Here is a 14,573-nt window from a genome sequence, read left to right as displayed (position 1 = left end):
GTTATTTTACGGTTTGTTATTTAGATATGTCTCTAAATGTGCAATCAAGATTGTCTTATTTGTCATCGTATGATAAAATTTATCGGCAACGCATTGATATGTAGACGTGAATTTATAGCTTTTAATATAAACAATATAAATTGAAATTAAAAACCGGCGCTTGGTGTTGATCAAACAACCAGTTATAAACTAACTACCATAAATTAACTAGCAACATTTTCAAAACCTGGAATATTTTGGACGTGCTGTTTCGTTGGTTTGCTCATTGTTTTCTGTTGTCTGGTAAACTCGAATGAAAAAAAAACTCGAGAACTGAGGCCTGTGCGCGTTCATAGTAGGTCTGAGACCAATCTTGCACCCCCCAAAGTATACACCTGTTTTAGAACTCACCTCGAGTTGAACCTAAATTCTCTATGAACTGCGTCCCACATGCATTCTTGCATGACAAAGGTAAACTACTTTTTCGGAGATAAAATGAGCAAATATAATATAAGAAAAAAATCGCAATTTTTTATCTATTTGCGACAAGACTTGCCAAATTATAAAGGATTTATAAAAATAGCAATTTACTAGTGATAACTGGATGACATTTATCAAGCTAGTTTCATACGAAAACATTGTATTTGAGATAAAACAAAGCGCAACACTTCAAATTTCTTCAACTAGTTTCTATTCGTAAATTAATTTCTAAGTCACAAGAAGAACTTAATTTCACTTAGATATAGAAAATTCGGATATTTCTCCGGTAACAGCATAACTGTTTAATTACTATTTGTATAGTCTTCCTAGTTAAACACATCCTAAAGTTTTTTTCCCAATATATCGAAACAATTAGAAAAAAATCTGCTAGAATCAATTCTTTGTGGACTTAGTAACACATTAGTTGTTGTTTATTTTCACTTTCTTGAGTGTACTTCTCAGTAAAAGTTTAAATGTATGTTTTAGTATTGCATTTCAAGTGCTTTTGGAGCAGTATTATATCTTTACGTTTATTCATATGTGTATGTCCAATACTGGTTGTTTATCGGTATTTGCGAAAAACTTAGGGGCAAAATACAAAAACGACAAAATATGTTAAAAGTGATGGATAATGGTTCTCTTCAGTATGTCCTAAAGTATACCCCCAGTCCCTATTATATTGACGCTGAGGTTAAAGATTGCATTTTAAAATATTGCCGAGTTCGGAGAGATACCAATGAACTTTGATATACAGCATCTACTTATGAAAAGAACCTTTATTGCCGCAATCCAATAATCGTCTTGTTTGGTCAGAGATAAATGTACTCTAAACTCAAGCACTATTCATCAATTTCAGGACAATCAAATGATCAATGCCCCAATTAATAAAAAATTATCACTTACACGTACCTGAGGACACATCTTGCATTGGTATTTCCTTGGCTGGACGCCGCCGTTCTGCATACCACCCATTTTGGTAGCATTTATTGGTTGTGGCACGACCAGCAATGCAGGACTCGACCCAGGGACTCCTGGACTCGAGCTACTAGAAGTTGATCTACCTGATGTATACAATCCAGGAGTATTTGCCATATGATGGTCTTCCATACCAGCATACACTGAAAAAAATAGGTCGAATTGAAATAGATGTAATTTTAATGCGAATTGTTTCGAGTTCCTACAGTTATATCACATTTGTGTGTAAAAATAATGATAAATGCTACTGAAAAGATGGAAGATATTCCTCAAACTGCCAATACCTACTAAGTTTAATGTGGAATAAACTTTTCACGTCATTTGAAAGATGTTACATTAATATTAAAATTCAACAGTCTCTTTTTGATTTACAACAGGTTCAATATTAAAATGGAAGTCGTAAAGAGAATATGCAAAAAGTTCTACTTGAAGATATACAACCCCATAAAAAGGGGCAATAGCTACCAGAAACGGAGCACTCAAATCAGACTTGCTAATTATAGTATATGGAAAGCAACTTTCGATCTTAAGAAAATGACAATATTTAAATGCAGGTGATGACTAACAGAGGCGCAGTAACTAATGCGATTTTAAATCAAGTGAGCTAAATAATGATCAAAAGCAGACTGACTAAATAATTATAAGATAATTAACGCTTTTGAGAGATTTGCAGTTATTTTATGCAATGAAAATAAACTGGTTTTGCAGTTGTGTCTATATGATAAAAATTAATACAAAAATAAACTTATCATATAAACAATCAATTATAAACGCTTTTTGCATTGATGTTTATCCAGTGTGTACACAGCCACTTCCTCTCCACTTATTTCATTAGAACACACCATTTTAATCCCCTTTTAATTCGACTCTGATATGTATCAAGTGACTGGTTTGTATATCTTCGCCAAAACCTCAGTTACATATATTCTGAAACTTGTTCAAAATTGAATAAACATCAATACGTAGTCATCCAATAAACCATAAACGGGCATCGTTTAATAACATAAATTAACATTTTTTACAGGGATTACTATAAAACTAAGCACTAGCTGGCGCTTTTGCCGGCAGCATTCCATTAAAATGAAAAAATATGTTAATTCTTTGTTCGGCCGAAACAAAGCTTCCGGCTAAGCGGTGTTGGTTATTAGTTTTCGGACTAATTGATTGATTTACTAATGAACACAGTCGAAACTAAGCCCATATATTATATGCGAAATAGAGTTTATATGCGAAAATATCATTAAAAACATCTTGATGAAAACAAAGTAAGGGCATAGTTTTGCGGTCACCTTTAGCTAATAATTATTGAGGATAACGACTTATGGAACACATTTCCAATTATCGGCAAGGTGAGAACCAAGAAAGATGCTGTTTTAATTCCTCCTAAGTTCCTCAGATAATCACTAATTATTACTAGGATTACTATCCCCAGCTGGTACTTGCTGGTGAAAAATAATCCCGATACTCCAAGAAAACAACATAATTAAAAATAAGTGGGCAAACGCACCTGCTACATAAATCTGAATAAGATTTATACACACAATTCAACGTAACTATTTCCTCTGATTGATATCTCATTTTAAGATGTTTCAGACATAAATTTATCAGTGAATTTGCATGGTCATTAGAATCATTCAGTTTTCATGGCGTTCAATTTCTCTTTACAACTTATTCCAGTTTCAAAGTAATTATATTCACATTAAAACTATCTCAAAGCATTTGGACCTTCCTGTCGTATTTTAGTTACTTGTTCCGTATAAAATAGTAAATATTCAGTCCTTAGTATGCATGATTTATGGGACTAAACTCCAAAGGATTGTTAAGTGAAACAATAGAATACAGTTAAGTCGGTCGCACACAGTTTCGGAGGTGAGTTGTAATATCCAAATGCTTTTATTGGCGCACTAATGAATCACGTCTTGGCTAAGAGAATGAGGAACTAGTCTAAAAATTCAAAGGAGAGATGCAGGTAAGGATTCCGACAGCGGCACTACAGTTGAACTTTGGCGAAATTACAGTCTTCACCACAGGTTGCTGCACAGATGCTTACAAATTTGGACAATGAATGAAGAAATTTATTGGTCAGGCCAAAGTGTGAAAAGTCTAAATTAATTCAACTATCGTTCTTTCTTTTCAGTCAGTTGCATTTGCTAACTTTCTATGGTGATGCTATAAATTAAGTACGTAACTATTTGGATCTTGGAATTCGTACAAGATAGAGAGTTAAATGAATTGCGGTAAAGATGTAATATTTATTAAAATATTTGTAAAAACACGTTTTTATATTAACCGATATATCAGCATGAAATTTATAAATTTTGCTTTTTATTTATAACAAATTTCAAATTTATTATTTCGAAAAATTTAAGTATTTTTATCTTGCAGGGTAGTTAACGATATGATTTTATAATTTTAAAAACGAATGTTTCGAACGATTTAACTTAATTCTTGATTATCCCTTCTTAATGGAGCAGTGGAGCGGGCGGCTATTCATTTTCCCAATATTTCAAACTTTCTATAAAATTAGATATTTTTAATCCTTTTTCATGTCGTGTGCTTGAGAGGTTTTGAGTTTGTTTAAGCTATTTATTAAATAGTTTGCTGTTAAATTTAAATTATGTTTTATTGTGCTAGATAAATAACATTCTTCGGTTAACAATAGAACAATTGACCTGACCAGGCCAACAAACCACCATTTCAAATTCATTTTCGAGGACATTTTGGACCTTTGGGCCCGATTCTCTTCTAAGAAATCGAGAAACCTGTGGATGAATGTTGCTGGAAATAGAGACAGGCAAGGTCGGCGGTTCTGCAAAATTTCATTTAAATATTCCTGGAACTCAATATTCATGCGACGGCGTTCCAAATATTGGTAAAAATCCATTTTCAGGGTATTTTTCGTATTTAGGTGGCATAAGCAGTCAATCGTATCGTTTTTCTCTTTGATAGAAAATTCAATTTTCAAGTAAAACTTATTAAGTTATTTTTAGCCTTAGCTTTAGCCTTAGCCTTTGCAAAGTATGCGATTGTTCAACTACGAGTTAAAAATATTTTGAAGCTACTAAGTATTCACTGCTTCTTATACCTATGTTTGTTTTGTTTATTAACCGATTTATTCAGAATTAGTAAAACATTATTAAATGTCTGTGGTTAATTTATTAAATTTGGAACATTTAAAATTATTCCTCCAATCCAGTTGTACACTGTCATCTTCATAAAAAGTTAACATTCTACATTACATTTCTAACATTCATATACAAATTAACTGGATGAGATAATGGCATCATTTCCATCAAGTTCACATAGCGTCTGTTAAATTTGAGGCGTAATATCACACACAGTATTCTGAAGCAAAACAAACTGAATTTGTACTATAAATAAATCAATAAATGTCTTCACCATTTGCAACAAGAACTGACAACATATAAGCAAGTTTAATATTAATTTGTGCATTGGCATGAGCTAATATGTTAATGAACCGTCCTAGTGATATCACATTGGAAAGCTAAACTGTAAATAAAATTAATCGTATTTTCTTTTTTGCAATTAATCGAGTAAGAAGGAAAAACCTGGCCAATTCAAAGATTTGCTCATATGGTCGTAGTAATACCTTCCTTCCTCATATGCGAAATTAGCGGATATAATAAGCTGCTTCTATTATTTAATCAGGTAAACCTCACAACATCCGTCTTCTTGAACTTCAGCTCAAAACATTTGCATAAGATTTCCATGCAAGTGTAATTTTCTGTAGTCAATGCCGTGTGCAAATAAACACTGCAAACATACTAATATAAGTCTCTAGTGGCGTAATTGAACCTGCATGAATTCAACTCCTTTATTGACGATCAGTGTTGTAGATATACAGATCGAATTTATATGAAGACATAAAATTGAAGATTTTAATTAAGACGGGACGTTCAACGTCCGGTCGCTGTAATGATTATGTTGATGATGCAGGATGGCCCAGTTTTCTGAAAAATTTAACATTATTTATGGCGCTATTTTGCAAGAAACGCGTCATATTTTAGAGACCTGTTCTTTTACGATATGAAGTAATTGCTGATAATCGTTTTACTGCTGATATTTCCCTTCAGAAATTGGCGCTTATCGACAAGACCATGCAATAACTGACATGCGAACATTTTATTAGGTTGTCGCGCTTGGTTAGTAACTAGCTATCTTTGGGGGGTTTAATTCTTTTAACTGCAAATATATGCATGAACACTTGTACACCACCTTATTATCTTGTATCTCTGCATGACGTGCGTAACATTTTAAATTAAGGCATGAGCTTTAAAGCAATTTGCTGCTGTGGAAGAAAGGCGAGCAAAGATGTCATCCGCCCAGGTCAAAAGCAAACACAATCAATTAGTAAAACACTTAGTACTTTTGAACCGCCAAAGAACGCTGGCTGATGTTTGCTTCAGCTTAATTTACCAAATTTCCTAGATTTAAGTTGACTAAAGACGCAGTAGATTGTCGTGCTTGAAAAACTTATCTACACAATCTAAATTAAACTATTCTTTGTTCAATCAAGTTTTGAGGCAATCAAGGTGTGTGCATATGTTGACCTTGATCAGGCATTAGCCGGCGGCATTATTTTCGACTATTCAACTTGGATTATTTTATCGTTCTTTTCCTGCATCTCATTCATTTCGCTAGCAGTGAAGCCATACAGAGAAGTTCTTATGTGGGAATAAGTGGGTTATATAAGGCAATCTTCCGTTTCGCACTTGAACAAAATGTGAAAGATACCGTCTTAACATGGCAATTACTTGATTTTATAAGCTTTAAAGTTGTTGTCAAACCGTAGCGTGTTAAATAAAAATTACTGTATAGGAAGGCGTATAGTCTGACTATGAAACTGGCAGCAAAATTTGTGTACATGCTCGCTTGAAGAGTAGACAAAAAATAGCAAATAAGTGGTAAAGGAAAAGTGGGACTACATACATTTTTCGTTGATGTAAAAGTATGCTGATTTATTATTTTAAAAAAGTTCAAAGAGAATAGCTCATTTGTTTTTGTATATATTTTTAATAAACAAAACCGCATTTTGTCAAAGTTGTTAACTAGCCCAATTTGCTTTTCTTACAACCTGTAACAATGTAACAAAGCCATTTCTTGTAGAAGAATTATTGCTGATTTTTCAGTTCATGCTTTTTAACACGTCAAAACCGTCAAGACAAATTAAGTTAATTCTAACTACCTAAAACTTTACTTTAATCCATGCGAAGAAGTGTAAGAGAATTGATGAAAGATCGAACATTATATTTTTAAGAATGAATACGTTTTGTTATTTATGTAAATTTATCGTGAATAATCTCTAGTAATTAAATTGAGGAAGACGAAGCTATTCTTAGAACATTTGAAAATTAGAACTAATAGCTGGATAGTTCTTTTTTCGCTTTGGAAATATTTAAATTGAGGTTTTTCGGTCTTTGTCATCATTAAGTGGTTTTGTATTTAAGTTTAAATTACTTTTTAAATATTTTTATCGATCGCCAACGAAGCAACAACAACAATTAGAAAATGTTGTTCAAGACCTGAGATTCAGAATACCGATTATTTTTAAATATTCGAAGTTTTTACTAAGCTGAACGTTATCCTTCTTTGGGGATCCACGATTAAATAATATAAAAATCTTCCAGAGATAATGTTTTCCAAAGAATCCTATTATATGCTCAATTCTACTATTCCACGACAAAGTATAATATTTATATTATATCTTAAAAACGACATAAATATATGTTTTTAATATTTATTTGAAATTCAAATGTGTTAACATTTTGTCCATTGAAGGTTTTTGAAGACTGAATTTACGCGTCTTCGCTTGATCATCTTCATGTCATTGTTTATATGCCCGTTATAAGCTGAAGGATGCTAATGAAACTTGCTTTTCCGCTTAATAAATGGACTATACTAAGATAACACCTGGGAGCAATCGTGATCCATTTTCTGAATTTTTGAGAAAAAAGGAAATAGTAGAAAATTCACATTTCCTATATTCCCTTATCGATGGATAATCCTCTTTAGCTCCTTGACCATCATCAACACCCTCAAGGAGCTAAAGAGGGTCAAAATAATCATCTCTAAGTGACCTATTTCATGTATGATGAACATTCATAACGGTCAATCTGAATCAATCTCGTAGGAAACTGGTTGAGAAAAAACCCAAACAGGAACAATAGACAAATTATTAAGATACACCTTGTACTGCTTCGCGAAAATTTCTCGTTGTGCCCAAACAACAAATTTAAATTTAGTAATTTCAGCATACAATAGACACTCGACCCATACTGTTACCTCATGAGGAATTAAATTTCGGACTAGTCAAACAGGAACTTCTTAAGACGCCTCCGGGCAATGCTAAATTATACGCGGTAGATTTAAAGTTCTTTGCTACGGCAATTCGCTTTTGGAATAACCAATATCGAAAGCATTCAAGATCAAGTATCATTTGATGGCTAAACAACCTGTCGGTAATTACGATTTGCCACACATTCTCACTGTCAATGTGGTAGGACGGTGATGATGAAAAACTGATTTTTCTGATACGAAACGAAAAAATATGACGGTTCTGTTATAACAACTTGCTGAAAATAAACGTTCAGTTGTGGTGAGGCCATACATTTTTACAATAATGGAAAAAAATGGTAAAAACCCAAAAAATGTGGAAGATGTTAGGGAAAACGATACGGACAATTTATTTATCATTATTCGCGATTAAAAATCATTTGCTAATTATTAAATTACTAAGTCCTCTGGATGCAAAAAAAATTGCAAACCATGATATTTCGTCGATTTCATATACGAAGAATAAACAACGTTCGAAATTTGTCACATGAAATTCAACAAAAGATGATTGAATTAAATGTATTTTATCAATGGAGTTTCGTTTCAAGTAGAGAGTTAAAAAACGTTTAAGTTGTGAACTTCATATAATTGACACTACTTTACCTTGCGCTTAAATGCGTTAAAACTGAAGTGTATATTAGCCCATAGGCGTACAACTCGAGGGTTTCCACATTTTCATCTTTCTCAATGAGCCGTTCAAGCACCGGAACTTTAAATAAGTAACTTAATTTTAATTAATTTATATGTGCAATTATGTCAACAAAATAAGACAGTCACAATACATATGTATTTTTTGCATTTTTCTTTAGTAACAGTTCTTTAATTGCTCGAAAACTGTTTAAAATGATATAACCGAAAATCACGCTCAAATTAAATTTTAATTTTGAAAATTTTACAAAAACTGCAAAAATAATTTAAAACTATAATAAATCACGATATTAATTCTTATACGGCCAGTTTTATGGCAATTTGAAATTTACTTTATTTAGACAGTGTGTATTTCATTCCGTGAAGTAAATTGGAGTAAGAGATTCTTATATCCTCGAAAAAAACCTGTACAAACTTAGCACGAATGTAGTCGTTTTTCTTGTAAGAAATATATAAAACACACACAGTTTCAGGTGCGATAACCAGCATCCTTGCCAAAATATGTCCAAATATATTGTAGACCCTTACAATGATTTACAGTGCATTGCAGATTAAAATAACTGCGAAAAGCGGAACTTCTAATCGATTACTAACGTTATTGGCACAGTACTTAAGAGTTGAAAAGCACAAAGTAATCATCGCAAGTGGCCTTCAGCATTCAAGTACCTTCTCTTCGAGATTTTCTGTTGGTGTTTGGTACTCGTCATTTACGGTAGTGGCCTTGGCTAACTATACTGTGATGCACAATGTATATATGTTAGTAATAATTATTTTTAAAATTGTTGTTAATGTTTATCTTCCTACATCTAAGCGAAGCAATTGGTAACGCATTGTTCAGACAGGATATTTGAACAGTTAAACAAGAATGATCGTTAAAGTAACGTAATGTTGAATCAATTGAATGCAGTAATTTGAGAGCTTAATACGAAAAAAGCTGTTTATATTTCGGCGAAAAAGTGGCAAAAGGGAACCCATTAAGTATTCAGAGCAAAAATCTGATACCTATAAACAAAGTGGCCTTTTCTTCATTACAAGATTAAGTATTTCAACCCGTTCATCGTTGAAACGCTTCGCTAACCGTATTATCAATGGTCTAATAGAAAATGGAATGACGAAGGATGATTGTGAAAAAAGCGATTTAATCGAAAACTTATGAATTAAAGTAGAAAATATACGAACATGCATGAAATTACTTTTGTCGTTACGCGGTACTATCTGATTTTTTCATTGTTTATGTAAAATGCATTCCTCGGGAACCGTAATCCGAGAGAATAGAAGGAAGTAGCCTTCGGGTGATTCAAAATTTTAAGCAACCAATTGTTTCATGGGCTTTAGTAAGAGCTTCTTTTTCCATCGAGGTGTGAGTGCGATAATCTAATTTAATCAAGTGTGTAATGATGGAGAATATGTTCTCAATAAAACACATTAAATTTAAATTGGTTGGATAGCTTTCAATACTTTTTGCGTTGATGTTGCTGCGGTTGTAGTTTGACCCAATTTACTCAGAATAAAGCTGCACGATTTCAGCTTACTTTAATGATTTCTAGGTATCAATTAAGCCTTATTTATCAAGAAAGTTTATGGGTCAAATTAAAAATAAGTTTTTGGCACCTACATACAGATTTCTTTACTTGCTAGCCGATAGGGCAATGAAAAACATTGATGCCATTCCTCTCATCTAGTTTTTGCAAATGTCGGAGTTTTTAAAAACAATTATAATGTTCACTATTTTTCTACACTTCCAAAATACCCCCACACAACACCCCCAGAGGAATGACGCCAATTTAGAATCACCCTGTGTTATTTGGATCAATTTACTCTCTGCACACCTCTTGAAAAAATCGCCAGCTTAAGTTTTTGAATTACCATCTATATAGATAAATTATAATAGGAAATTGTAAAATCGCAAAACGTTTTATATTGTGTTTTATTAATAATTAATGATAAATATTAATTTAGAGTTCTAGTAGGAAATTCAGCATGGTAAGTCCTGTTAAACAGATGAATTTGCATACTTTTGAATGTTAGGAAGTTAGAAGAAGCGTGTGCTCATTACTATTTATGCAGAAAAGAATATTTGTTACATTCTATAGATACAGGATGTTTGAACACAAATAAAACTGCATACGAAACGTATCGTAACAAATCACTTATTGCTAAAATATGTTTTTTTTGCGACCATCGGCATCTTTCATTATTATTGGTAACAGACAACACATAAAAAAATGAATAATTACTTATCCACCGCGCATCACGCCAGTTAATATCGGTAAGGTTAAGATGTTTGATAAGCACGTAATTCAATAATCTAAAAAACGTTTTTTTTCTAGTTGTTTCTGTATAACAATATATTATGAGACACCTTTTACACAAAGTCTCCCATACTTGAAAAAAAAACTTTCTGAAGATATAAACTTTCTGTTCATAAACACATCTTTAATAAAATTTGATTGGCATCTAATCATCTTAATGGGTATATTTTTATTAAATAAAATTGACGTGTCGTTTTGTTGCCTATGGAATGTTTTTGGCACAGTTATAAAGGCTGCTATAAGCTCATCAGCAATATTAAAAAAATATCGATGTAAATCGTCTGAATTTATCGCTAATTGTCGCTAATTGAAAAGAACAATGTCTATTTTAAATTAGTTCGATGATACAGCGTCGGCAGATACAGTGTCGGCAGATCCATAAGCGAGGGCCGACTTTTATTTAAATATTACAGACAATCCTACCAAATCATTTTGAATTAAAAAAGTTCCAAAATTTCTTCTAATATCTTGTTTTTAAGACATTACAAATCAGCCATACCTATTTAGGTTAAGATTTGCTTGTCGTCTGCATTACCTCTTAATGCAATAAATGTGATGAGAAATGGTAAAAAGCACAGTGAGAAACAAGACTGTTTGAACTCCTCTGAATCCAATCCGAAGCAAACTGACTCTTGAAGGTGGAGGCCATATCTGCTAGAGAAACGTAGAGGACCAAATTCTTAAAGGCGACTGATTATCAACTCGAAAATCACCAATTGTTTAGCACGAGTCGGGCTGGGTCAATTGTCCGAATTTCCTTAATGTTTGAAAGTTTAGTGGAAAGTAGAAAAGTATTTGCGGACAACCAGTTAACCAAGAATTTGATTGAAAAACTGCATTAATTATCAAGTTTTAGTGAACTATTCTTATAGCCTAATACACTTTAAAGATGCAAATTGACCTTTTAAGGAGATTATACAGCCAGCAAGTTTTAAGATATAACTCCCACGCGAAACTGCGCATCTATACACTTATATATCTTTTAATTAAGTTTATAGTCGAAGTAAAAAATAAAAACTAGGAAAGTATAATAATAAAACGCTAGACTGGGGCCCGTAAAATTTGGTTTGTTTTTATTTTTGCTGCAAGAGCCATAAAAATATACTTTTATGTTTATGTCTATCCCATAAAAATTCTGCTTGCTAATCTTTTTTATTTTATCCTTTTATTTTTTATGGCTTTCGAACGAAAACGGCAGTCTCTTTTGACTAAACTCGGATTAAATTCAAAACACAACAAGAATGCAATAACATTTATCTCTGGTAAATTCGGTTTCTAGAATACAAAAACAATTAAAATTCTCCCTCATGAGTATGTGAATATACTAGCGCCAAATGTGGACTTTTGCCAGAAAATAGATCCGGGATCCGGGATTCGGGAATACAAGAATTGTCTGTTGAACATTTGGGTAACAATAAACGAATTGGAGACGAAACAACATTATTAGTATGCCTATTTTCTACATAGCAATAATAAAATATCGTACCTTTTTGCATCTGGTTGTGTTCATTCATTTTAGATTCGTATCCTTGTTTGCCCATGCCCATTGTATTCCGAGTCCAGTTCGGATAGTCGTCTTTCCCATGTTGGCCACACTGAAACAAATAAGTTATTAGGCATTTGTATTAGATTTTAATTCAACTTATCCACGCAGTTTGTTCTTCACTTAAAGTCACCGGGTGTTTTTTATTAAGGGATTTCTCAGGTATTTTTAAGACAAAAAGTCTATATACGAATGGGTACGCAAGGCAAGTATCGAGCTGCAGGGCGTTAAAAAATGAATTAACATTTTTGTTGTTCCTAAGTAGTTTTTGAAATAATAACGATATTTGGACGAAACATGGTATCTGGGGGTTTCGAAGCAACAAGTTTAAATTTCATCTTGGTTTTGCTGCTACAGGTAGTGGGTGCTACTTACATCTATTTTTTTCTTTTGAAGAATCATGACTTTTTCGTGCATTGTTTCATCAGATTTTGTTGCAAGAAAATCAAATCCTTAAGTATTCGCTTTAAAAAGTGGCTTCAAACAACTGTTATTAAGATATTTTGTTTCAAAGTAATCAGCGCATGTTTTTTTTTAAATACAATGTCCTTTACGTCAATATGTTTTTTTGACTTGACCACTCATAAACAGCATGTAAACTTTTGAAAAACACATACGTCAATTATTTTCGCTAAATGGCTGAAAAATTGGTAACACAATTGATTTTGTTGCTAAAATATGTAATAATAAAAAAAAATTAAACACCCATTTGCTCCATAAGTAAGGATTTATGGACCCTTGAATATATGGACTTTTATCTGAAAAATACCTGATGATTATACCTAACACTTATCAAAAAACACCTGGATATACATATACTTTTTACGTGTTGGCCGTCTATTCTATTTTTATAGTTATTCTTAATATTATTGTCATACTATAGTACATTACATATTAATTTATTTTTATTGTTATTATTATTACCCTTGTATTGAAACTGAAAATTAATTTTTTTTTTAAATCCCTTTACAAGTAAAGATTCACGATAACAAGATAATATAAAATTATAGGATACCTGCACATTAGCAAGTTTAAGTAAGCATTTACGAAAATAACTGAAAAACGAGAAGTCCTAAGCGGATTTTCAATTCAACTTTTCGTTGATCATTCCAATCACTTTCGCTTTTCATTAATTGGAGCTTTTTCATGACACACATATGGCCTATTTGAACAACAGGTGAAAGTGTTAAACCGTTCTAATCGACTGAAATTCGAAGCACTTGTTATGAGCAAAAATGTTTTAGTCTTACCATGAACAATGCGATATTCTTCTGGGTTTATTTTACAAAAGCAAAGAAAATGCATCGGAGCCGCCAAAAGAATAAACAAATGTGCCTCTTGTTGGGGAACGACAATTTGTGAGAAGAAAGACGAGAACAACATTCGTTAATGAAAAAGAGCAATAATATTCCATCTACCCCGTGACGATCGCCCGGTAGTACTTTTTTTAATTGAACATTTTGATACCAGGTTTGGACGAGCTGGTCTTCTCCCATGGCTCCCTAACAGCCCCGACTTAACACCTCCTGACTCTTAGGAAATGTTATCTACCAGTAAGTCCAGTAACAAATATTGACGATTTACGCCTTATGAAAGCGCATGCAGCTAGCAATATATAAATCCTAACCAAAATATTCAAAACTTTTGAGGTAACATTTAAATTGATAGTAGAAAATAGATAGAACTAATCTTAAGGTTTTTTTTATTGAATCTACAGGGTGATTCACAACTTTATGGACACAGAGCAGGGGCGTGTAGAGGACCTCAAAACAAATCGAATATTAATTTAATGTTTTTGTCTTGAGTCTATGGTTAACAAAATACAGGGTGTTAAAGTTTCGAGCAAAATTGGTATTTTCTCTTTCACTCCTTCAGTTTATGAAATATTTTGCTCAAATTTTGAACGTTTGCTAATGTTTAGACCCTTTACCTGTAGGTAAGGTTGAAGGTAAGACTGGTTGTCAAAATCTACAGGACGTTCTATTTTCTAGAGGCATACTCCATTTTATCCCCCCAAACTTTTTTGTGGTTTTTTGTGGCGACCAGAGAAACATCCACCCAAATTAAACTTACACCAAAATTATTAATTAACCTTACCTTTATTAATTTAAACAATGAGATTAAGTCAAAGTCACATAACTGACAATTTGCACAGACGAATTATCAGAGCGAATTTTCATATACTGTATTATCCTACTATTGTTATACAGTTTATTAACATACTCTTTTTTAGGTTCACTTAGGTTCTTTTGATAACGATAGCAGAAAATAGCTACCGAAAC

At 32.6% G+C, this 14,573-nt stretch overlaps 1 protein-coding gene across 1 annotated transcript; it reads right to left on the bottom strand.

Moving 5' to 3' along the window:
• Window positions 1-1,320: 1,320 nt before the first annotated feature.
• LOC125504380 (zinc finger protein rotund-like) lies at window positions 1,321-12,858 on the bottom strand. The gene is made up of 3 exons (XM_048666251.1): window positions 12,667-12,858; window positions 12,235-12,343; window positions 1,321-1,577 (listed from the first exon to the last, which is right to left on the bottom strand). Exons 1-3 carry the CDS (start codon window positions 12,706-12,708, stop codon window positions 1,321-1,323), a joined length of 408 nt encoding a protein of 135 aa, XP_048522208.1. The 5' UTR covers window positions 12,709-12,858.
• Between the last annotated feature and the right edge of the window lie 1,715 nt (window positions 12,859-14,573).

This window comes from Dendroctonus ponderosae, unplaced genomic scaffold (genome assembly GCF_020466585.1).
Source record: "Dendroctonus ponderosae isolate FM_Combo_2020 unplaced genomic scaffold, Dpon_F_20191213v2 Dpon_F_20191213_431, whole genome shotgun sequence".
Classification (NCBI taxonomy): domain Eukaryota; kingdom Metazoa; phylum Arthropoda; class Insecta; order Coleoptera; family Curculionidae; genus Dendroctonus; species Dendroctonus ponderosae.
The sequence above is the reverse complement of the archived record's forward strand: the minus strand, read 5'-3'. Positions and strand labels throughout refer to the sequence as shown.